Raw genomic sequence first — 26,293 nt, 5'->3', positions numbered from 1 at the left:
CTGCGCATCGAGCTCGAGACAAAGCCTGGTGGTTAGGGCAGGCTCACCGAATGCCCGCCTCGTTCCCCACGAGGCTGGGAAAGCACTGGAATTCGGCCAGCCCACAGCCAACAACTCTGTCCTAAGGGTCTCCCTTCCCTGCCCCTTTGCACTAGAGGGCCTCCCTGCCCAGAAAGGGACGAAGTTAACTAGCCTCGGGCCCACTCGTCTAGCACATAACTAGTTCTGTCTTTAAAATGTTGACTATCATTATCAAGATTATAATTGTTTCTATCCATTTATCTGCAAAAGATGGCAGGTTTGGTTTAGAACTGAAATTAAACAACCCTAGTTTTCCCCCCTCTCCTTTCATCTTAAAAATCTCATTAATCATATCCAAGCCTCAGGTATAAGAACTGTCTAGGCAGCGAAGGACGTCCCTCAAGTGGCTTCTGGACCAGCCTAACTTCGCCCATGACAGACAGCAGTGACAGGGAGGCCTGGAGGCTGTCTACATTCAAGTTCAAGAGAGAAAAAGGTAAGCATACTCTTTGCGGCTTCTGACTTCATCTCCAGCAAAAATGTTTAATAAAAAGCAGATTCCATAAAAAATCGAAGAGGAAAGGTGCTCAGTCCTGGGCAGCGAGAATAACGTGCGAAGGACGCGAACAGCGGCGAGCGGCTCTGCTCGTCTCCGTAACCACGTCGTCGCGGAGACGCAGTGGCGCCTGCCACCAAAGAGCCTCAAGGAAGTCCCAAGACGGGGCATCTCAAATTTGCAAAACGTGATCCCTGTTCGAAATGAACACCAGGGTAACGGATTAAAACACTGAACCTAATTAAACCATTTACCACTCAGACAAGCGAGCCCAGAGCCGCCTGCGCGTTTAGGCCGGCGGAACCTGGGGTCACGGACGCAACACGAAGTTCGGATCCGGTGCTTCGGAGAAAACCCAGAACCTCAAAACACGTCATGAACACAAATGGGGAACCAAAGGGACCTGCTAAACATACCGTCACCTGTGACGCCACCCTACGCTCGGCGCACGGCCGCCCTGGAGGTGCGCGCCACGGGAGACGCGGCGAGGCCCGACAATGTCCCCCAGAGCCCCCGAGGCGACGCACGGGACTGTCACGGGACACACGGGGTACCGCGAACACCGCTACCTGATGGAATTCTGGTTCACGAAGCACTCGATGCACGCGTTGCGCAGGCACCGGAAGCACTCGGTGATGAGCTGCAGGCTGGACGCCAGGCCGTCCGCCTGCGACGGGTCCCTGCAGGCCAGCTCCACGGCGTGCGACGACTTCTTCAAGATGTCCAGGACTCTCTGGAAGATAGTCCTGGGCGCCGTCTCTCTAAAAAAAGGATGGAATTGTTACACAACAAAAAATAATCTCATCTCCAAATGTCCCTTCGGAACGCTGCTTGTACTCATTGCCCTGGGGCGGCGGCCGGGCCCATCTCTTTCAGCTCCGGAATTGCGACATAAAATGGAAGAGCTTACTACGTGCTTATCTGTTCTTACCAGTTCTGTATTACCTCAGTTAACCTCTGTGTCTTTAACCTTCTGAAGCCCGTACTGTCCCCTCCATTCTAAAGATACGATGGCCTAAGCGGAGGAGGTAAGGAAGATGAGAATGTGTTTGCACGACATGGCAGCTAAATGCGAGCCAACGTCCTCACTCCGCCACGCCCCTAAAGAAACAGCAACCTGTTTTCATGCTGGTCCGCCTGTGGACGACCTCCAAGCGCCTCACCAGTTAACTCTGACCACGTAGATGTCCCCCCCGCCCCGCTCTACTGTGCCCCACATCTTGTCCTGGGATCAAGCCAGGCCTCAGTCGGGGAGCGGTGCATTTACATACAGAACCTGCAACCCTGAAACGCCTCCCGCTGCTGCGCGGGCTCAGGTGCTGGTCAAGATGCTCCGACTCCCCTTCCCGCCTACCCCCCCCCACCTCCCCCGTGGCCACAGCGCTGCGAGCATGCGCACTCCCAGCGGCTTCCGGCTCACGGCAGACAACGCGGACCACACTGGTCACCTGCCTGGGCCTTCACAGCGCCTGGAGCCAAACCTATGACCCATCTTTAGCACTGAAGCCCATGGCAATACTAACCTTATCTTTCCTGTCTGGCTTTTCCTCTCTTCCCTATCTCCTCTCTTTTATTTAACTGTATTTTTTTTTTTAATGTTTCAAATTTGTCTTTGGAATGGGGGACAGAGTGTAAATCAATCAATATAAAATTGGGAAATCACACATAAAATACTTTGCCCATATCTCCCCAGTCAGCCCGCCCTAAATATGGATCATGAAGCTTTGACTCAGTGTCACGGTGACTAAGTGATAAAATTAAAAAAGGGGAAGATCAGGGTAACACACTGCTCCTGCCTCAGTAACTGCAGAAAGCGATTAAGTATGTAAGCCACTGTCAATGGCAACATGCCCGAAAAGAACATTCACTAACATTCTGAAAAAAGTTTTAAGGAACACTACACATGAATATGCTAAGAAAATACCCATTTTAAGAAACATTTTAAAGAACGACAAGAGTGATCTCGAATCCTACTAGGGCTCTACACCGACTGATCTAAAGTCAAGCCTCTTTTTTCTAGAACGACAGCTAAGAAATGTGCATTTACACCTACATGAAGAAGCCGATCGGCTGGTCCTTTGTCAGCCACCTCTCACGTGGGCGTCACCTGAGGTCACTCTGAGATCTCAGCACTCGTTTTACTCAAACTGGTATCCAGCAGCGCAAAAGCTTTGGAATCAAACTACGGTAGAAAGAACAAGACCAGAGAAAAGGACTGTTCTTAAGAAACCTGGGTAACTGACGTTCCGACTACGGGACAATTAGCAAGTTCACGAACTACCCTGTGGATCACTCCAGTGTTACACGCTAATCTGTCATATATGTACCGTGTCTTTTTCCTTTATTACACTTTTAACCATGAGAAGAGTGTTTAACGGAGCGAAAGCCCATCAAAGAACCCTGAGCTCCGAGTAACTGTCACAGCTACTAAGGAGCAGTCAGGCAGCACCCACCTGGCGCGGAGTCATTCCCATCTGCGGTACAGACACGAACTAACTTGGGATGGCGATCGCTGTCATTTGCTCTCCCGGGCAGCACACCCATGATTTCCTGAAGGCGCCAAGCACTGGCAAGCCTGCGTCTGCTCAAACGTATGCCCACCCCCCGTCCCCCCAATGCCCTTCCCACCCCATCCCACCCAGCTCTGTCTGGAACGATCTTGCGTCTCCCTCACTCTCAGCCCTGTGAGCTTCCCCCACTACCCCAGGTGACCCCGCTCCCACCTCCGCGCTCCAGCGGCCCGCCGTCCAGGGGCCTGGACACCACCACCCACATCAGATTACACTCACCCACCCAGTCTATGTCCCCAGCTAGCCTATAACACCCCGAAACGGAGACTATCTTGTTTTCTTTAGTTTTAGGGCCCAGAACTGACATTCACTAATTGAACTTGTTTAAGTTTAAAACAAAGAGACTCTGCCTGCTCCGAGTGGCATCTGACAGCTTCACAGCTCGTTAGTGACCCAGACCCCTCCTGAGCCAACCAAGAAAGGGAACCACTGAGGCATCGGCCCAACTCTTCGGTTCCCATGACGAAATCCACACCCACGTATTCTAGGCTCAAACACTTCAACTATCGTATTTTAAAAGGGAGCTATCTCACGACTGATCTTTAACATCTAATTTCTCCTTCTCCACTAAATAGTACAGTAGATAAACTTAAAAGGGGGAGAGATGGGTGGAGTTGTGACCCGATTAACTGCATTTTAAAAGTCTTAAGAGCAAAGACTATTTCTTAAATGTCTGTGTCCCTCCACAAAGGATGGGAGGGGAAAACCCTTTCCTCCCATTTCATAAATAGCTAAATTTCACTCACTATATTTTTTACGTTAATAACTTTCGTCAGATGACAATTTTACTAAACACTAAATGCTATGAAAGCATTTAACTCTCTTCTATACTCCTTTACCTTCCATATAGATTTTTTTTAAAAGCTTTTTGGCATTACAGATCCCAAGGAGTACTGTCTGCAAAATCCAAGTTCACTGTTGGGACCACACAGCTACACGTGGGTGATGACTACTGACAGAGAAACAGCTAGTAAAGATCAATCGCTCCTAAACTGCAAATGTTATTAATAATAAAAACTGCTGTCATTTCTGCTTTACCAAAACTAACACAAAATATTCACAGAGCCTTTAATAAGCTTAGTTACTTCATTCACAGAAGGCAGAAAGTACTTAAGAGGACAATTAAAATTCAACCGTTAGACATTCCTATTACATAGGAATGCATACCCTGAAGACAACGTAAAAATGAAATGTTACATTACAGACCAAAAAAAGCAAAAAAAAGCCTTTGAATTATACAAAAGGTAGAATTTCATTTCCTTCAAGTTTGAACAGATCTGTAGGTTTAATCTTGGCAAGTCCTGTTTGAGTAAAATTAAAGAAAACTAGCAGTGACTACGTGTATCCGGTTAGAGAGCTCTAATACAATACACGCACACACGTTTCACAGCTAGGCCACCTGTGCGACCTCCTACCGAAAAGGAAACTAAACGCTCACCATTATAATGCTACAGCTAAGACTTTCATACTTGTTAAAAGATTTATTCTAATACCTAGAATCCATTAAAAACTGGCACATGTGGTTTAGAGTACTTTAACCACTGTCACTAAGAAAAACTATTAAAATATAGAGAAGTTTAGAGATTAAAGTAATAATCACTGGTTGTTATCTAAAACCATAAACCTCGGTTGCTGATTTGACTGTACAAATCAGTAACCAGACTGAACAAAAACAGAAAATAAAAACATTTCTATCTTCTGCCGGAAACAGCCTGGGGCGAAACTTTGAAATTCATCTTTGCAGACCTCAAAACGCTCCTCTTTTCACTCTTTTCCCCTCTTCGGTCACATCCCGGATTCTCACGCTGTCTTCACAGCCCAGACCACTCCGTTTTGCAGGGCTGGCCAACTTTTTCTGGCCAGGGCCGGAGAGGAAGGCCCTTCGAAGGCCTGCCGATCTCTGTCACAACTCCTCGCCGCTGCCGCCGTGCAACGAAAGCAGCCGCGACACCGAAACACACGTGCCGTGTTCTAGTAACTGCTTATGGACACCGACATTTACAGTTCATGCAATTTTCATGTGTCGCAAAATTTTATTTTCCCCAACCATTTAAAAATGTGAAAACCGTTCTTAACATAAAGACCACTGACAAACACCAGGTGGTGCGTCAGATCTGGCCCTCGGACCAGTGTGGCGACTCCTGCTTAAAAGGATTGCAAACAGTATCTGCCCCCTCCCCACCCCGAAGAATCGCACGCTTCCCCATTTCCTACTCTCTTCACCACATCTCATCGGGACAAAAAGAATCGCAAATGGGCTGCGCCAAGGGAAAGCAGCTAAGAGACGGTGAACCTGACAAAGGTGGAAAAATGGACCGCCGGATAAGCGGCCAGGAACCAAACCACACAGAGAAATCCGGTAAACGGCAGCGCTCACCCGAAACGTCGGCAGGGCGGAGGCGGGTCTGTTCTAGAAGAGGAGCTGTGACAACTGTCATCCGTATGGGGAAAAACTGAACTGGATCCCTGCTTACAACCATACCAATAAAGCAACTCCAGGTGGACTCAGGCGAGCCTGTAACACTCTGGAAGGAAGTATACGGAGAATGTCCTATGTCCTCACGTCCTTAGGGAGAAAGACTTCATGCGGACGGCCTCGGGACGAGCCTCACTTAAAAAGCGGTGTTGGAGCCCGGGGCTGAAGGTGGGAAACCAGTCGAACACCATCCTGGGGGAAGAGCGTGGGCGGAGTCGGCAGTCAGGGCTAGCCCGGAGGGACCCGACGAGGGGGCCGAGAGCAGAACTGGCCGAAGACGGAGCCCACCCGCACAGGCCACTAAAGGGACTCCAGCTTTCTCCCTGATGTGAAGCTGCGAGGGTTCTCGCGGGACAAGTGCCCGCCCCGATTTTCATTTTTAAAGGATGCCCTGGCTGCTCTGGAAAGAAGTGCTCACAGGGGCTGAAAGACCCCGGGCGCCCCTGGGGACCCGGTGCCTGGGAAGGGGCGGCAGCGGCAGACACGGCGGGCAGCGATCGGATTGTCTGAACATACTCTGAAGACAGTCACTGAGACTGGAAGTTAAATCACGATGAGGGGTCTTTGAGAACGGGGAGTCAGGGACGACTCCAGACTTTGGCCTGCAAGTGGCCAGAGGTCCTTGCTGTCTGCCGAAACGGAGGCCGCGTGGAGAACGGGGCGGCCGGGAGTTCGGTCGGAGAGACGTTACATTTGCGGTAACTATTACCGCGCGAGTGGAAACGTGGAGTAGGCGGTGGACATACAAGCCTGGAGTTCGGGGGGAAAGTCTGGCGAGAGAAAAACGTTGGCGTCACCAGAGACGGGAAGTACGGCGGGCGCAGACGGCGGGCGCTGACGGCGGGAGCAGGCGGGGCGCCGCGCTCCGGGCCCGAGAAGGCGCGGGAGACGAAGCGGTGGTGTCCCGGACGCCGGCGAGAAGGGGTTTCCAGGAGAGGGAGTGACGGACTGCATCACACGCAGCGGACAGGTCAAGAGCAGGACGGGGCAGGGTGACGGCCACTGGTCGCGGCGCGTGGAACGGGCTCAAGAGGAGCTGCAGCAGGAGGATACTGAACCCCGCCAGCCTTCACTATGAAGGGAACAGAAAGAATGGGATCGCGGCTCGGGGAACCGGGCGCGGATTTTTCTAAGGACAAACTGATGAGAATAACTGAACAAAAAAGGTCAAACTGATGAGTTAAGAAAAAGGGGGAAGGCAGAGAATTGTTGGAGCAATGCGTGCAAAAAGGAGTGGGATTTGGTGCAGATCCAAGGGGAACCAGCGTTCAGAGCAAGACAGGTCATCCGCAGAGAGAAGGGAGGGCAGGCCGGGCAGGTGGGAGGGGGCGTGACGGGAGTCCCCGGAAAGTATCTTCTGCATGTTCCTATTTTCTCAGAAAAACGGGAAGAATGAGGATGGGGGAGAGGCAAAGGAGACTGAGGGAGAACAAAAGGCATAAAACAGCTGCCCAGGAAAGCGGGAGATCAAGCGGGCTAGGGAAGCAGGGTAGGTCCGCCAGGCGGCACTAAACGCCTACCGAGGAGAGTGATCGATCTACGGAAAACCGATCGGTGTGGTTTTTCTCCAGCCTCATTCAGGCGTTTGGGCGGTGGCACAAAGGAAACAGCAAGCTGGACTTAGCCTGAGCTGGAGTCTAGCAAAGGAAAGTATAACAAAGTTAAGAAGAGACAAAGGAATTGAGGAAGTACAAAGGCAATGCTTTCATCACTGATCGCACAGCTAAACCAGGTTGAGAAGGGAAGTGTGAACGTGAAGAAAAGGGACAGTAAACGGGAAGTGGCAGCTCGGCAGGCTGTAGGTCCTGGTGAGGTTAAAGATGCCGGAGTACGGGACCCAGGGAGAGAAGATAAAACGGCAGCCAGGGTGACTCTGGAAATCGGGCCTGTGGAGGGCGTGCAGCCGGGGTTAATGGCAAGGACTGGGTAGCGCCCGGCCGTGTGTGGGTACACGGGAGCATCGGCTCAGGGAGGGAGGGAAAGCCAAGGAATTAAAGGGCCAGGATGACCTAAATTTAACAGATTTTAACAAATTTAACATCTCTCCGACGGAATTAAAGGGACACACTGAAATAACCAAGTTAAGGTGAACTAGAGCTAAAGTCCCCCAAGGAATAAGGTGAGTGACCCGCGGATCTCTTTTAACAGCAAAAAAGCTCATCTGTGTCATATACTCTGATGGCATGAGATGAAAAGCTGGCGTGGTTTACGCAGGGAAAAGACGTGAAAGCAGCAACGACAATCACGAGGAACTCCTCCCACACCTTCGAGCAGAGCAGTGCACCGGACACGGGAGGAAACAGCCTCCCGCTCTGGAGATGCTCCCGGAAAGGCGTTCCTCAGAAATGAGCCCTATTTCCCAATACCAGAAAACCTAGGAGCTCCCCGCAGAAATTAGAAACTCGGCTTGAGAATGTGACGAAAGCCCTGTTGAGATGTTATTTCCGCTGTCCCTGAGAGCGCGGCCCACGCGGAGGGAGCGAGCGCCTTCATGTGACGAGGTTTCCCGTCACGGAGCGGCGAGGCTTCCGGCAAAGGTCTGCAACGTCCCCGATGATGAACGACGGCCACCAGCGACGCCGCACGGACACGCTGCTCGGTGGCGGCGGGAGGAGTCTGGCTTGCCTACCACTCGTCTTCTCAACTCCAACACGCCTCCCCCAGGCTGTGGCCGTCAGAGGGTGACTCAGCCCACAGTTGGCCCCAGGGCTCCTCTGCCTGTGAGTGAGTGCCCACAGGCCGGGGACCACGCCCTTGGGTCCAGGGACCACTACACAAGCCTGGGAGAATGAAAGAGCTGGGAAAGGCTCGTCTGAGGGCGCCGCTGGTCATTCTACCCGTGTTTATTTTGATGTGCTGGCTCGCACTTCTTCCTGTCTGCGCTGTCCATCTGAGATAATTGAATGGGAGGGGTGGCTCCCGCTGGCCGCATCTGTATTTTGAAGCTGAGTCAGAACACCTTACCGAAGAGTTCCATGCGGTGTTCCAGCTCGCGGCATAAAAATAAAGTGTCATCGCTCTAAAAAGTCCTTTTTATAGTGTAACTTAATTGTTGTTCTCTCAACAGAGTTGATCTGAATCATGGTTGAGTCAAGGTGATATGGGACTAGGCCGATGATTCGTGTGGGTTTGGGAGGTTTTTTGTTTTGTTTCATTTTGTTTTTGGTGCAACCAAAGACCTTCGCTGGCCAGAGGCTTAGTAACATTTGGGGGAAACCTATGAGAATGTGTACACAGATGGAGAGGTTTATTTTTGAGTTCTGTAGTACACTGACCTCTGAAGTGCTCAATCCATTTGCTTTATGAAAGTTAGTCAATATATTTATACAAGCAATAGCGATACCATGACATTTTTTACCTCTTGAAATCACAGGAAATGTCATACTCAATTTTTCTTTACCTTCCTTGAGTCTTCACTCTATGCTCTCACTTTATATCTTATGACTCAAAAAATTAAACGTTCAAGGAAATTATCAAAATACTATCAAATGCTCACTTTGTACTAGGTCTTAAAGTATGTCTTGAGTACAGAGGCAGATCGGGAGAATCCCGTCCTCAGACTGCTCTCACCCAGGTGGGGCTGGCAGGTGATTAAGAGGCTGTAATATACCCCATGAAGTTCTCTGAAAGAGGCAAACAGTGTCAAACGGAACACAGGGCAAAGGCGCGTAGGCCAAAAAAAGGCTTTTGGTAGGAGGTGAAATGGTAATTAAATCTTGAGGGAAAATTATGAGTATATGAGCAAAACTATAAAAGCAGAAGACATTTGTATTTATAAATTTAATATAGCATTTGAGCTATTCCTATTTTGGTGGCTCGATGTGAGCTAACTACAGTCATTTAAACTGTACTGACTCCAGCTGCAGCACTGAACTCGGCGCGGTAAGTAGCACATGCGAAGTGACTGAAGAAATGAATGGATAACACAGGAAGCGGAACTAACGGCTTCTGAGTAATCAGCGCATCAACGACTGGCTCTGTGACAGCACTAGGAAGTAATGTTTTCATCCCAGCCACGGGCTCCTCACCGTTCTGTCGGTTCAACACGTACTGAGCACCCAAAACGGACCAAGTGCTGTGGCGGGAAATACCATAAAAAGACAATCGCAGCCCTGAGCAAAGTCACAATCAAGTAGGAAGAAAGACGTAAAAGGCTATTTCATTATGAAATGAAAAGTGCAGTGAAGGAGTTCACACTTCAAACATCTCTCCTCCTTTCCAAAAATGTTACTTAAAAAAAAAAGAAAAAAAAAAAAACGCCTACAGCACTTGGTCTTCCTAAGTGGTCTCCCATCCAAGTACTAACCAGGCCCGACACTGCTTAGGTTCCGAGATCAGATGGGATGGGGTGCGTTCAGGGTGGCATGGCCGTAGACTCACATTTATTTTTAAAAACTATAAATATGCAGCCAACTTAAAACAAGGTATCTCCACCCACCGAAAACTGAATGGAAACGCTCAGCTACACCCAAGTCTACAACCGAAGCGTGGCACATGCTCGAGCCGCGGAGGCTGCCGCAGCCCAACCCTCGCAGCGCAGTGGGGCGCCCGTGCCTCGTGGTGGTCACAGCTAGTCCGGAAAGCTGTGCTAGGACGGGACTCCCTGCATCTGAAGCAGCAGTGAAAGAGCTGCACTCAGGAGGCCCTATGCAGGCGTCACATACACCGGGCCCTGTGCGCGTGGCATATATGACGCCATGCACCTTCGATGTCAGGAGAAAGCCAAGGGAGCTTCAGTTAGGACCTGGTCCAAGATGCTGGCCAGCTCAGGAACCAGAAACGCAGTATCCCCAATATCATTATGACATAAATCACCAACAGAAAATCTTATGCTAGGATCACTGAGGAAATAAGTGGAAAATTCAAAAAAGAAAATGAAACAAAACAAAAAACAATGCAAAACTATTTTACAGGACGAGTGAGCCCAACAAGGGAGAAAATATAGCAAGTCTCTCACTCAAGGTGAACCAGTAAACTGAAGGTTCAAGAGAAAAACTAACCCTAAGAAAAACAGGCCCCCTTGCAGAATCTGTGTTCCCAAGCCCTCAACTCCAGACGGTGCTGGACTAAGTCCCAGGTCCAAGACGAAGGCCACTGCCATGGGGGAGCATGGGAAGAAGCCCAGGCACCTTAAACTAGATCTATGGGATGATGGCTTTGGGATCCTCAAGCCAGTGGCCCAGCAAGCAGAAAAGGGGAAGGAAAAGGAGCCCTGGCAGAAGACGCTGACCCTGATAATCAGGAAGAGCCAGCACTGCAAGGCCAAGACGGGGGAGGGGAGGGGACTCCGGACCTTGGGGACCATGGGATGCCTCTTGGTGCTCATGCATCTACCAATAACCACAAACAGGCAAGTGCAGCAGCCAGCCTGCCAAGCGCAGGGCAGCCGAGGGCTCAGACCCCTTAGCCTCAGAGCCCGGCAAAAAGCGAGACACAGAGGGAGGAGTGGGGAGGCGATTACTTCCAATGACAGCTCAGGACAGGCTGCGGCAGTGGGGACAACCGACCTGTCTAGGCCTTTTCTCGCAGACACCGACCTTGAGAGCCAGTGGCAGAGGGGCCCGTGAGAAGAAGAGCAGACTGTAAAGTTCGGGGTGCCCTCAGGCCACACCCAGGCCCAGCAGCTGATGACCCCAGGGGCAAGTCCCAGGCATCGGGCAGCAGGTTAACAGGGAAACTGCCCGGCTCGCATTCCTCAGGGGGACCCGGCAGGACTGCGCCCAGCTGCCCACACCAGTTACCAGCTCGGTCAGGCACCCTCACACCGGCGGTCTCGCCCTCCGGCCCGGCTCCCCCTCCCACACGCCTCACTGCTGGGGTCACCTCTGATTAAACTACTTCACCCGAGTCCTCGCCTCACGTTCTGACTTGGGAAAAAAACAAAGGCTCAGAGATGCACAGAGATGCACGGAGATGCACGTGAGCATGGCCTCTGCGGCGCTGTCTGAAGTACCAAACATCCGCAACAATCCGAATCCCCACCAGCGAGACAAATGCAGCTCAATCACGACCTGCTCTTACGACCGTGCAATTCACAACAGACCACGTGATGAAAATGGCACAGCACCAGGAGGCCCCCAGTGCACTAGGCACACCGGAGGGCGCCAGGCCCAGTCTTCTCTTGTTCTTATGGCAAATTTTACAATTCAAAAATATTGTTTTGCCAGTAACAACTCTCAAATACTGAGCGGAAAAGGCCAGTTGTATGTCCTTCGACCATGCTGGCTAAGACTTAGCTCGAATAGGCTTGGGAGGTGGCGGTGAGGTCAATAATTTACATGGAGAAAACAGGTATGATGTACACAGTGAAATACACAAATCGCGTTAGTACAGTGAGTTGTGACAGACACATGCGCCCAGGCAACCAAGACCTCATCTGGATAGAGCACGTTTCCCTTGCTCCAGAAAATTCCCTCATCCTCCGTTCCAGTCCATCTCAACCTTCGACACCCGCTGTTCTGATCCTTATCACCACTGATCAACTTTCCCAATTGAGAACTTCGTAAAATAAAACCATACGGCCTGCACGGCGAGCCCGGCTGCCTTCATGCGGTGTGATGCGTCCGCGCTGTCATGCACGTCTCAGTGGCTCGTTCATCTTACTGGCCAAGCGGTTTTAGCCGTTCTCCCACTGACGGACGTTCGGGTTGTTTCTAGTGTTGGCTATTACCAGTAAAGCTGCGAAGAGCATTCCTTTATGAGTCTTTTGTGGACATATGTTCCTGCTCCTTGTGGGTAAATATCTGGGGTCACAGGCAGGTGTATGTTTATAAAGACTGCCAACACGGTTCCCAAAGCAGTTGCCACCACTAGTCCTCCCACCGGCAACATATGGGTGCGCCAGCTGCTCCGCGCCCTTGCCAAAATGTGGCGCCGTCAGTCGTGGTAATTTTAGCCATTCCGGTGGGCACGCTAAGGTATCTCATTACGCTTTCGTGTGCTTATATCAGCTTTATGGAGATGTAATTAACATGGCATACAATGCACCTATTTAAAGGATATGGTTCGATGGATTTTGGCATATTACATAATTAATTTTTTTAATTGCGTTAAAATATATTCTTAACTGAATAATATTCCACTTACATAAAGACAACATTTTGCTTCTCCACTCATCTGATGGATGATAGACACCTGAATTGTTTCCATCTTTTGTCTGCTGTAAATGACGCTACAGCACACATCCGCACTCAAGCATCTGTCTGAGTCCATTTCCAATGCTCTGGGGCACACACGTAGGTGTGGAATTGCTTGATCACCTTCTACGTGTAGCTTTGTGAGGGAATGCCAAACTGTCTTCCACAGTAAGGCACCATTTTACATTCCCAGCAGCAATGTACAAGGGTTCCAACGCCTCCATGACCTCGCCAGCTTATTTTCGATTTTTTTTTGTAATGCCTATCCTAAAAGGCAGAAAGTGGTGTCTCATTGTTATTTTAATTTGCATTTCCTTAATGACTAATGGCCTTGAGTACTTTATCTTACATTTTTGGCCATTTAAGTATCTTTCTTTGTAAAGCAGGTATGTTTTTTTGCCCAATTTTTTAATGAGTTGTCTTTTTATTACTGAGTTATAAGAACTCTTCATATATTCTAAAACAAGTCCTTTATCAGAGACATGTATTGCAAATACTTTCATTCTATGGCTTGCCTTTTCATTTTAATTTCTTTGGATGAGCAGAAGTTAATTTTTATAAAGTATAATTTGATAAAACCAATTTTTTTCCTGCAGTTAGTATTGTGTCCTGGATAAGAAATGTTTGCCTACTCTCAAGGTCACAAAGATATTCTCCTATGTTTCTTCTAAACACTTTATAGTTTTAGCTTTTATGTCTAGGTCTATAATCCATGTTAAAATATTTATTGTGAATGGTGCAAGGTGAAGGTCAAGGTTCACTTTATTCCGATTAGATATCGTTGTTCCACCACCACTTGTTGAAAGAAATCATTGTAGATTGTTTTCGATTTTGAGTTTGCAAATATCTGCAAAAGGAAGACACCTGAAAATGGCCTCATTTTTCATGCACAACATTCAACATTCAATAAAAAAAAAAAAAAAAAGATATGACCAAATGACTAAACACAAGACAGCAGATAAGAGAGCAAAATCGAGGATTAGAGAACTAGAGCAGATAAGGAGAAAATTTTCAAACAGCTCGGAGAAAATGGAAAACAAAGAAAGGAGCCTATGAAACATATAAAATATAGTGAACTCCATGTTCACGAACTGCTGCATTATTTACAATAGCCAAGATTTGCAAAAAACCCAAGTGCCCACCAACACACATGGACTATTACTCAGCAATAAAAACAATGGGATCTTACCACTTGTGACAGCATGGATGGACCTAGAGGTTATTACGCCAAGTGAAATAAGTCAGACAGAGAAAGACAAATACCATGTGATCTCATTTATATGAGGAATCTAAAAAACAAAATAAACTAATCAGAAACAGACTCAGAGAGAACAAACTGATGATTGCCAGATGCGAAAGGGTTGGGGGCTGGGTGAAAAGGTGAAGAGATTAAGAAGCACAAACTGACAGTTACAAAACAGCCGCGGGGATGTGGCCGAAGTACAGCACAGGGAACACAGTCGGTAACGTTCTTATAACTATGTAAGATGCCCGGTGGGCACTAATCGTGGGGATCACCTAGTAAATTATATAAATGTCGAACCACTTTGCTGTACACCTGAAACGAATATAAAATAATACTGTCAACTCTAAGTGAAAGGTTAAAATTAAAAAAAAATTTGTGGGGCAAGACATAAATAAATACCTCAACATAATCAGGAGTGAGTGCCACAAAAAATGATGACTACTAAACCACACGCATTTTATATATATACATATAATATGAAAGGTTCAACATATGTATAATTGGAGTCCTGGAAGGAAAGAATGGAAGAAAAGCAACATTGTAAGAAATACTGGTGACGATTTCTCAAACTGACGGAAAACATCAAATGCAAGAAACATTATCCAAACAGAATAATTACAAAAAAGCCAAATATCTCTGCCCTCGTGGGCCTTCCATTCTAGAAGAGAATATGAAACCACTATAAATAATCATACAGTATGTTAAAATGTAAAAAAGTGCTTTCCACAAAAAAAAAGAAATGAAAAAGTTTATAAGATAAAGGGTTCAGACTACAGAGGGAAGTATCTGCACTATTAAATAGGATGCACAAAACCCTGAAGTAAACAGGAAAACAATTTTAACTAAACACAGACTGAAGAGGAAATATAAGCCACATTGACAGAAGCTTTAAAAAAACTGTCTACATGAGGATGGAAGAAAAAGACCAAGCACGCACAATGAGTAATAAGCTACATAACAGCAGTGATTCCACAAGAACCTGTTAAGCATCTACAATTATTGACTCTAGGCACAGATGCTAGAGAATGGGATATGCTCACTTTATTCAAGCTTAGCAGATGGACGAGCGATGAGGTATCAGTTAAGTTCTAGAATTTACAGACAGTAGTATCCACATGTTACATCATTTCACGAATACTCAAAAACCAAACAACCTTCTCTATAGAAAAAAATAAATTTTATAGCAGCACTATCCAAGGGAACTTTCTGCGATGACAGAAATATCCGACGTCTGAACTGTCCAATAGAGTAGCCACTAGCCACGGGTGGCTAAGGAGTACTCAAAATGCGGCTAGTACAAGTAAGGACAAGAATCAATTTTATTTCTTTCTAATTAACTTAAATAGAATATGACCACCAATCTCACCTGACTCCACATTTTAACATGGGGTCTGGAGATATCACACCGATGACACAGATACATCACGAAGGTAATAAAAGAGCCGAAAAACAATACCTCCGCGAAAAGACCAAAAGTACAATTTTATACTTTGTTCCAGAATTTTAAATGACTTGCTAAGACTCTCAGCATAGCAAGAAAAATCACCTGTTATATGTTAAAAATGAAGATACGTACATTAAACAAAAGGTATAGAACAAACTTAAAATAGGTTAAAAAAAAAATTACCTTCCACTGAGAACAATTCAGTAATATCTTAATATCGATGTTTTATGATCACAAGCAATTTCTTTAGTGATTCAGGTATCATTCAAGAAGTGGATTATAGAATACGGGTTAAATCCAGAGCATGAAAAATTTAGACTGGGACATTAATGATCTATTGCTAATGAATTACCCCCAAACTTAGCAGTTTAAGGCAGTAACACTGCCATCTCAGCGCAGGTTTGAGGGTCGGGAATGTGGGAGTGGCCGAGGGGGCGGGTTCTGGCTCAGGGTCCCTCAGGAGGCTGCTCGCCTGGCTGAAGGCTGGACTGACAGGGTCCACGTGCAAAATGGTTCACCGGGTGCCTGCTGGCAGGAGGCCTGAATTCCTGGCCACACAGATCTCCCCATGTGAATGCTTGCGCGTCCTCCTGACATGGCGGCTGCTTTGTCAGGGTGAGTGATCGGAGAGAGAGCAGAGAGCAAACTGAATAGGCCTTTAATGAACGACCTACTCTCAGAAGTCACAGTCACTTCGGCCATATTCTACTATTTGAAAGCAAATCACTAAAAGTTCAGTCCACATTCAAGGGGAGAGAAATTAACCTCTTCCTCTTCAAGGACAGCATATCAAAGAATCTGTGGCCCTATCTAAAACCTGCCTCTCCGTTGGGGGTTGGCTAAAAATTCTAATGAGATTCTGAGATCCCTTTCCCAGGAAAGGTGAAAATTAGAATTATCATCTTTTTGAAATACTTTCCACTGCTTTCCATAAGGCAAGAGATTAAACACAACTGGGTTCTCGGTCACTTCCGGCCCAGATACTTTTTAATAGCAGGTGCTAAGTAAACAGCATGCATTATGCACAAAGCACTGGGGTACCACACAGCACCAGAGACCCTCACGGTAACGCTGCAACGTAGCCACATCATTCCCGTTTTCAAGACAAAAAATAAGGGGACCAAATAGATGAGCCAGAATTTTTGTCCAGGTCCACCTGGTTCCCAAGTCATTCTCCTTTCCACTACATGACACTTGTATCGATCCAGCTACCACAGATCGAAACTTGTTTTGTAGCATCAAACATCTGGAAAGGACCACAAAATACATTTTTTTTAGCCAAGATGTGTATCTTTTTTTCAATCACTTATACTTACTTTCCTGTTTGTTTTTGCTTTGCCTGACATTTTCTACTTGCTACTCTGAGGCCTCATTTTGCTTCATTTTATGTCCCATCCAGCTCCCGGCACCGTGGCCCACCCTCCTTCTGGGTCCATCTGCACTGGAGGGGATCCTGTCACGGCAGCTGGGCTCTGGTCTAAACCCCATGAGACCCCTCTGAGGGCCAACCAGTGATCTGTTCAAAGATACAGAGCCAAACGTGGGCAACATCTTCATTTCTTCATTCTCCAACAGTCCAACTAGTGTGAGTCCTGCCCATTCAACCCAGTAAATGCTTGTCAACATTTACGCTATCCATCTCCATGAATGATGCCCTAATTCAGGTACCTTTCTCTTTCACTTGGGCTTCTGCATCAGCTTCTTAAAAGTCCCCAGCCTCTGCCTCATCCTAATTTATCCCCCACAATGACAGCCAGAGAGACCTTTGTAACACGGGAGCTCTATCACGCCACTCCCTTGAAAGAACCTTTGCTAGTTCCCCATTAACTCCCCTCACAATAGGAGGGCCAGAAAGGCCTTGTAGATTGCCTCAGGGTCTTAGATTTTACCCTACAGATTAGAGAGAGAGAGAGAACTGACCTTTGAACGTCTCCTCAGCAGCAGACCCCTTACCTGTGTTTAATCCTCTTAGGGACCCTGCTACACGCACCTCCTGAAGAGCCCTCCCAACTGTAGGCGAGCAGCCACTGTGATCTCAGGCCTCTGCAGCCCCTCCGCCTAGCCAACACATCACATCACGTTCCCCTGTGCCGCCACCTCTTCTTGTCTGGACCTCATGACAATTTTTTACACAGCAATTTCCCTAACATTTTTTTTTAAAAAAAGGGATCATGTTATATTCAACTTTGTGTCCTCAGCCCCCAGCAAAGAAGCTGGTTCATAGTAGCTGCTCAATAAATGGTGGACTGATTACAGAGTGCATCATGGGTACAGATATGCTGAGGCATTAATCAGTGTATCTCCATGAAGTATCACAACAGTTACCAAAAGCCCAGGGGGCAGCGCCCTGGACTCAGCACTCTCTCAATAGCCCAGGGCTTCCTGTTGTGACCTGACACAGAAGTGCACGGCCTAAGGTGTCTAGTTTACAGACAAAAAGATCACCAAGGATAGTGTGGACAAACCCAAGTCTACCTGTCCCTTTCCTCTATGCTCCCCTATACTCTTCGTGCAAGACTCCATGATCGGATAATTCCCTGACTTCTGAAATCAGGGCTTCCCAGTACAGGACTTTTCATTTTCCACTTCATCCCCTAGAAAACACCTAACACGTGATGGACCATAAATACATAAAATGATAACACCTGCTAACATCTACTTAGTACTGTGTCAGGTATGTACTAAAGATTTAATATGCATAATTTCATTTAATCCTTATAACAATTCCCACTAAATAGATAAGAAAACTGAGGCCCTGCGTAGAACAAAAATTAAACAAGCACCGAGATCATCACATATTTTATCACGTTTTATTTCATTTATTGCCCTGTACAATCCAGGAATAAAACTATGCATCATATTTCAATTTCTAGGCAAAAAAAAAAATCTAAAGTTTCCAGAAATCGCCCAATAACGCACAGGTTGAGAGGCCAGGAACCCTATCCTGGTCGGTCAGGCTCCTGGGCACCTTTACACCGGCGGAGGCTGCACTGCAGGGGCCTCTCGCGGCCAGGGTCGTCCACGCTCCGCAGAGCGCCGACCCCGTGCATGGCAGGGCCTGGGCTCGGCGGTCGGCGGCGGGGCGCGCCACGCCCAGCGCCCCGGCTCAGGGGCGGCTGTTCACACGACCCCCCACGCGCGCATCGGTGACACGTCTGCCCCACTAGAATTCATGCCTTGTGACCGAGGGTCCTGCGCGCCCGGCCGGGGCCTGGAACTGTACCTCGCACGTCCCAGGGGCGCCGTCAGCTCGCACACAATTAACAAGACGGTCCCCCTCCGTCCGCCCGGCTTCGCACCTGTACTGGCGGGTGGGGGGCAGGTGTCAGCCGCCCGGGGCACCTCGGGGGCCGACGCGGGAAGACACGCGCGGGGACGCAGCGGCCAGGGGCTCCCGGGCCGCCCGCGGCGGCTCCACCCGCAGCCGCCCGCGCCCCGCGCCGCCCCGCACGCTCGCGCCGTTACCGGTTCCGCTGCTCCTTGAAGAGCGCCGTCAGCGCGCGCAGGGCCTCCAGGTCCTGGATGGCCGCGGGCACCATGATGCCCGACACCCGGGCGGGCAGCTGCCTGGGCGCCGCCATCTTGCCAGTGCCGAGCCGGGAGACGACGACGCGCAGAGAGAGGACGCGCAGCAGCGGGCGGGAAGCCGGCGCGTGAGCGCCGCCCCTCGCGCTCCGGGCCTCGCCGCCGCCTCGGCGCCCCGCAGCCCGCGGCCGGGTGGCGAGAACGCGAAGGCTCGCGCGGGGATCGACTCCGGTGGCACGGAGAACTGCGCGCCGAGGGCAGGGGGCGCGGACGGAAGTCCAGCCGAGGGGCCGGGGCGCGAGCGGAAGTGCGGCCTGAGGGGAGGGGGCGCGAGCGGAAGTCCCGCCCCGGGGGTCGCGGCGCGAGCGGAAGTGCGGCCTGAGGGGAAGGGGCGCGGGCGGAAGTCCTGTCCGAGGGGAGGGGGCGGGGTCGGGGGCGGAGCTCTGTGTGCGACCCGGGGGCGGGGGCGGCAGGAGGGTGTTTGGCGGGCGAGGAGGACCCCGGGTCCAAGGGGCACCCCGAGGGGTTGGGGGTGCTGGGACAGGGCCCCCTGGGGGATGGGGTGTGCGGTGGGGGAGGGGAGCCGTGCGGACGCGCTCCGAGGAGAAGGCCGGAGACCAGATCCTGCGGTCGAACGGGTCGGCCCCCCAGCTCGGACCCTCTGGAAGCGCGAGCGTTCTGTCGCCAGGTTGCAGGCCGCTGCCCCTGGACGTTCGGGCCCAGCAGGGTCACTTGCCAGGCGCCCGGCCAGGACAAGAATACGTTACCCCAGCCCACCAAGGGCCCAAAACGCAATTCGATCCAGGAGCTAAACGCTGCAGCCTTGGGGGACGAAGTGGCTTTTTTCCAAAGGGAAGTGAGTATATTTTTCAGGAATCACACGAGGTCCTCTGGCAGGTGTTGGTAACTCACACATTTTCTTCCCACGGTCCTTGATCACGTGTGTATTGTCAACAAGCATTATTGCCAAGCCCTGTGCTAGGTGAGATGATCCCAACCCTGAAAGAACTCACAGACGTTGACAAAGAGGCCGACAGGACGCCAGGTGCGGTTGACAACCGCTATGACAGGACTATACGAACTGCTGTGGGACCACCTAAAATATGTAAATATGTACCCTCTACCATTCTATTTGAAGAGAGGAATGTCTTCATAGGGAGGCACTTTCGATGTTCTTTGCTACATAAAATTTAAAAACACGATAATAAACACGGCGGGAGTATGCTGGAGATGCGAATCACGCACAAGCAAGTCGCTCAACCATTTACCTGACTACATATCCCTTTATTTCCGCAAATATTCCTGTGTGCCAACTATGTGCTGGGCTTCGGTTTACCTAGCAGTGCTCCAGACAATTCAAAACGTCTAACAATCCTTAGACTTGCAAGGCAAAATCCAATTTTTCCTCAAGGAGCAGGGATAATGTAAAATGTACCGTAATTTTCCACCCTTGATTGGGAAACAAAGGTAACTACTCCGATTCTTCCAGAAAACATTCCCCATGATATTCACATTTATTACCTGGAATATTGCAATATGATCCTGATTGGATTCTGTTTTGTTTGGGCTTCTTCTTTTGCCTATTCTGGATCCTTTAAAAATGTAAGCCAACATTTTGCTGTGCTCAAAGCCCCCTAAAGGATTTCCATTTTGCTCAGTATAAGCTGAAGTTTTCCTTTGGAAAAGTCGACTTCCCTCTTCTTCCCCTGCTTCTGGTCACATCTCGTCTCTCCCCACTCCATTGTGTTTCCGCCACACTGGCTTCCGAGTCACACTCCACCAGCGGGAGTGCCCTCCTTCCTTAGAGCCTTGCACATGCTAGGCCTTTGGTGTGGAACATCGCCAACACTCCCAGCAAGCACTTGGAGGGTTTGCTTCCTGACTTCCTTCAACTCTGCTCAAATGATCTCTTAATCAGTTTTTCCCTTATCAATCTTTAAAACTGTAACACACCTCCAGAATTCCTCAGGAACTTCTCCCCATAGCTCTTAACACTTTCTATATCACAGTTTACTTATCTCATTTATCATTACTTATCTATTTGGTTTACTGCCAGAATGTATTCTAGCACCTAGAAAAGGGGCTACTGCGTGGTAATTGTTCGATAAATATTCGTTGAATTAATGAACGAAGAATATTTTTAGATGATGTTTTCAGAAAGGAGAAAGGAAATAACGCACCTCCAAGAGGAAGCACAACAAATCAAAAAAGTACAGGAAAGAGGAAAGATGGAAGAGGAGGAGAAAACAATTATGAGGAAGAAGCTTAAAAGAGGAAGACACTAACAGGCCAGACTAGAAGTATAGGCAAGTATGACAAACAAAAGGAAGTGAAATTGGTTGAACAGCAGGCATTATTGACTACCTGGAATCAGCTAGAGGATTTCAACCTTGACTGAATGGACAGAACTAAGTTAATATTTCACTTGGGCTAAAAGGCACTTTTTAATGTTACGTAATGTTATATCATCGTTTACCTTAGATAAATGCGCCACCACGCTGATGTACCTAAATTAAAATTCAGATGAAATTTGTGATATGAATTCGAGTCTTGAGCCCCCTGCAGAAGAACTGGATCAGCGATAACTATAATTAAAAAGTAAAAAGAAGTAAAAAGAAAGGAAAGAAGGAAGGGGGGAAAAAACGAAAGCAAGGGAGAAAGTTGGTGAGGTGCAGACAAAAAGATTTGGACCAAAGCGCACAGGGTTTTGGCATGGAAAACGGAGAGGAATCAAGTGGATTCTGGTAAAGAGAATGGACGATGAGTGATGATTAGAGAGAAAAATTCTTGCTTACCGTCTCTGCCTATGATTCTCTCCCTGGAAAGCTCATGGCATTGCCACCTGCGCCACCGCAATGTCATGTGCCAATCAGGAGGAGCTCTCGTCAGTTCTGACCTCTCTCGGCACTGCCTTTTCATAGTCAGCCTTGTGCTACAGATGGGTTGACGTACCACCTTCACGCATCTAAGGTCCTTCAAGGCGGGGGCTTTGTCTTCGTCCCATCCAGGCCCAAGTACCTGTGTTTAGAAGCCATGTTATAAATATTCATTGAACTGAAAACTTAGAGACTGAAGAAAAATAATAACAGAATAATGTAGTTGTTAAGAGCAAACTACAGCCTATTAGCCAAACCTTTCCCACTATCTATGTTTATAAATGATGTTGGAAACGGTCACATTCACTTACATATTGTCTAGGACTTCTTTGATGCTACAGTGGCAAAATTGAGTCATTATGGCAGAGACTGTGTGGTCTAAAAAGCCTACGATATTAACGATTTGGTCGTTATGGAAAAGGTTTGCCAACCTCTGGTAAACAGCATGAGCTCTGCAATCAGACAAACCTGAGTGATGGGGATGCTGCTTTTCCTCACTTAGCGCCTGACCTTGGACAGGTAACCATCTCTTTAAGACACTTTTTTTTTTCAATTGTAACATGGAATAGTAATAATACTTAATTGGGCGGTTGGGAAGAGTCAGTGAGGTAATCTACGTCAATTCAGGGTATGTCATATATTTAGCTTAGCTCAATAAATGTCAACATTGAATTACGTATGTTAGGAAATCAAGTAAGAAGGAGGGATAAAGCGGGCAAGGGAGTAGAAAGCTCTTCGGTAGTTGGGTGAATTAGGAACACGAGAGGAGGTAGGAAGTTTGGGCTAGGTTCAAGGAATTATTGTTAGTAAGTGGCTGACAAAGGACTGCTGATGGTTGAGGCAATAATTTTGATGTTACTCGTAATAGTTGCATTGTAGGGATGGATGATGTTTATGCAATTTGCAAAGTTAGTAAATTAATTCCTTATGATTGCTGCCGATCCATTTTTAACTTAACTTTCATATTTCAATTTAGCCTAGATTTTTCAAGCACCTCTCATGAACTGTATTAGAACCTGGTAATACAAAGCTGAGTATATTTATGAATTCCTTTAATAGACCTGGAGCTGATTGGTGGCTGAAATGTTATGTTACTCAGCTTTGTAATACTAGGTTCCATACTGGTGACATATACTGGTGACACAATGTAATAATATCAGAAAAGCATAAACAAAGAGCCGAGGGACTGGGAGGTGAAGAAAGACTACTAGGGAAGACATTTAAGCTGCATCTTGACAGTGCTAGACAGGCAAAAGGTGGAAGTATATTGCAAGCAGCCAAAAATGACCTGAGACCAGTTGGTTTTATGTGCGAGTTCTACCAAACATGAAGAAAAGATAGAATCTCAGTCCTATCCAAGAAGTTCCAGAAGATGGAAAAAGTTTAACTTTTAGTAATGAAAGCCTAGGTTCTTTAAAGCCATACCCTGAATGAGAAAAACTTTTTAAAAATACTAAATGAAATATTTCAAAATTTCCCTGTCACCTAGTTGATCCAAGCAACTAAAACACTTGAATTACAATAAAGACAAACCCAGAATGATAGCTCATTTAGACATGTGGCAGAGGCAAATGAAAACATCTTTGGAGGAAAGTGGCATCCTGGGCATCACATTATTCCTATAATTCCCCAAATAGTGACTAGTACAAAAATGACTAGGTCTCCAAGGAAACAAGACATTATGAAAGCAACCAGCAACAGAAACTGACCCACAAAGATGTTGGAATTATCACATGTAAACAATGAAATAACAATGTTTGCTGTGTTCAAAGAAACAAAACACCATTTAAAAGTCTAAGCAAGGAATTGAAATGTAAAAAATGAAATAGCCTGTTTATAAAAGAAATAAATAGGAATTCTGGAACTAAACAAGAGACTGCCAAGTAGGAATGCAGTGGATAGATTGAATAGTGCATTAGAGAGATCTAGAGAGAATAAATGAACTGAAAGGGCAGAAGAAATCCAGCATAAAGAAATAAAAATATGAAAAATAAGGAAGAGCTAAGAGACACAGATTACATTGAGAAAGTCTAACGCATGTAAGTAGAGTCTCAGAAGGAGAAGACAGAGAAATAGGACAGAAGCAATACCTAAGATAACAGCTGAGAATTTGCCACAACTGATGAAAAATTCCAAAACGCAAATTCAAAAACATCAATGACTATAAAGAAGAATAACAGAGGAGGGGGAAGGAGGGAGTAAGGGGAGGGACTGGAAAAAAAAAAAGACAATGACAAAGTCTGATAAGAAGCCACAGGAAAAAAACGGTTTATTTTTAAAGGAGTGAGAATTTGACTTTGCTGAGTTCTCTATAGAACACTAAAATCTAACGCTAAATAAACACTAAAATAGTGGAATGCTATCTTCGATGTACTTAAAAATATATTTATATTAATAATAAAAAATATAAAAACTGCCAACAGACCCATGCGCAAGGAAATACAAGAGTGTGAATAAGAGAATAAAACGATTCAAGGTGAAAGAGATATATAAAGAACAATAAGAATAGTGAACACTTCTATATGAAACCCAAAGGATAAAGTAAAAATAAAGCAACCACGTGTCACGGGGTTTAAAATAAAGAATTGGAATAGTTATGAGATGGCTCCGCCTGGGGACTTTTCACCCTCTGGTGCCTGAGTTCGTGCTCCTAGGCTTCTCAAAATGCCACCTCCCCACAGGCAACAAAAGAAAAAAATAGATAAATTGGAGTTCATGAAAATTTAAAATTTTTGCGTATCAAAAGACACTATCAATAGAGTAAAAAAGCAGCCCATAGAATGGGAGAAAATATTTGCAAATTGTAGATCTGATAAGTTACTAATGTTCAGAAAAGTAAAGAACTAAACTCAACAACAAAAAGCAAATAACCGAATTCGGAAATGGACAAAGGACTTGACTAGACATTTCTCCAAAGAAGACGTGCATATAGCCAAGGAGCAGGTGAAAAGATTCTGACTCCATTAAGCAGCAGGGAATTGCAAATAAAATTACAATGAGATACCACCCCATATTCATTGGGATTGCTACTCTAAAAAAAGAAAAAAGAAAAAGTGTTGATGAGGATGTGGAAATATGGGAACCCTTGCGCACTGTCGGAGAAGAAAGTAAAATGGTACAGGCGCTGTGGAAAACGGCATGGCAGTTCCTCGAAATGTTAAAATGGAATTAATGGATGACCTGACGATTCCATTCTGGGTCTACACCCCGAAGAATTGAAAACAGAGTCTCAAAGGGATATTTGTACACCCAGGTTCATAGCAGCATAATCCAGAACAGCCAAAATGCGGAAGCAAGCCAACTATCCATCAATGCATGAGATGGAAAAGCAAAATGTGGTCTGTACACACAATGGAATATTATTCAGCCTTAAAAAGGAAATTCTGGCATATAATACAGATGAGCCGCAAGGAAAGTAAGTGAAATACGCCAGTCACACACACGAATGCAAAACTGTGATTTCACTTATGTGAGGTGCTTGGGGTCGTCACATTCGAAGAGCGAGAACGCAGAATGGCGGTTGCCGGGGGCCGAGGGGAGGGACGAATGGGGAGTACAGGGTTTGTGAACACACTTAATACGGCCGAGCCGTATACTCGAAAATGGTTAAGGTAGCAAATGTTATGTTCTATGTATTTTATCGTAATTTTTTAAATTGTCAGGGCGAGGGGGAGAGGCCACCTTTGTGGGCACTGGCCCAGGTCTATCTCTTGCCTAAGAATTTCCTGTGCTTTACACTTCCCAGCAGCTAAAATCACAGGAGGCTGAAGGTCAGAAAAGAAAATATTTATAGACAGAAAATAAGAGCAATCCATTGAGCACAATTTGCAAAGGCCAGAACTGTTTCGTAGGAAATGAGCTATGTCCAGTCGATCAAAACCAAAGAAGACTCAGATACTCTTAGCAATCCACCTTCTCCGCCTGAACTTGGCATTCCTCCACGGGTACTGACGTTGTCTGGTATTGAGCCCCTAATTATAAACATCTGGCAGAAAATTACAGAAGAGGAACTTAAAAATATCATTCCGAAAGGAGCCCTCACTGAGACAGTGGTTCAGACCAGAGGTCTCCGAAGTGTTCTTAGCGGAACAAGTCACGACAAGATTCTACCTCTGAGAAAGATGGGTGAAGACCCTCCCAGATTTCAGATTTCTCTCTCTCTCTTCTCCTCACCTCGCGCCTCCCCCACACCCAGCCCGCCCCCCTCTCTCTCTCACACACACACACACACACACACACACACACACACACCATGGAAACCCCCTAGACATAGCATAAAACCTGGACATAACACAAAAAACAACCATCTGAAGCTATTTGAAGAGGAAGACATAATAATCATAAATGTGCATTTGCCCAAAAAGAAAGTTTCAAATACATGAAGCAAAAATTGACAGAATTAAAGGAAGACAGTTTCACAATCATAATTGGAAATTTTGGCAA

General features: G+C 47.0%; 1 protein-coding gene and 1 pseudogene across 2 annotated transcripts in view; both read right to left on the bottom strand.

Moving 5' to 3' along the window:
* The window catches only part of ATXN10 (ataxin 10), a 125,723-nt gene extending 106,476 nt beyond the window's left edge, over nt 1-19,247 (bottom strand). Inside the window, exons 1-2 of one of the 2 annotated variants that reach the window (XM_036237660.1) lie at nt 18,915-19,247; nt 1,147-1,338 (exon numbers count right to left, since the gene is read on the bottom strand). In XM_036237660.1, coding sequence (XP_036093553.1) covers nt 1,147-1,338; nt 18,915-19,030 — 308 coding nt within the window. In that variant the 5' untranslated portion in view covers nt 19,031-19,247. The remainder of the gene's footprint in view (nt 1-1,146; nt 1,339-18,914) is intronic. The other variant, XM_016135705.2, reaches the window with a different exon arrangement.
* LOC118614351 lies at nt 9,881-9,999 on the bottom strand (annotated as a pseudogene).
* Nucleotides 19,248-26,293: the final 7,046 nt, after the last annotated feature.

The sequence above is a fragment of the Rousettus aegyptiacus genome, unplaced genomic scaffold (assembly GCF_014176215.1).
Source record: "Rousettus aegyptiacus isolate mRouAeg1 unplaced genomic scaffold, mRouAeg1.p scaffold_m13_p_2, whole genome shotgun sequence".
Lineage (NCBI taxonomy): Eukaryota > Metazoa > Chordata > Mammalia > Chiroptera > Pteropodidae > Rousettus > Rousettus aegyptiacus.
The sequence above is the reverse complement of the archived record's forward strand: the minus strand, read 5'-3'. Positions and strand labels throughout refer to the sequence as shown.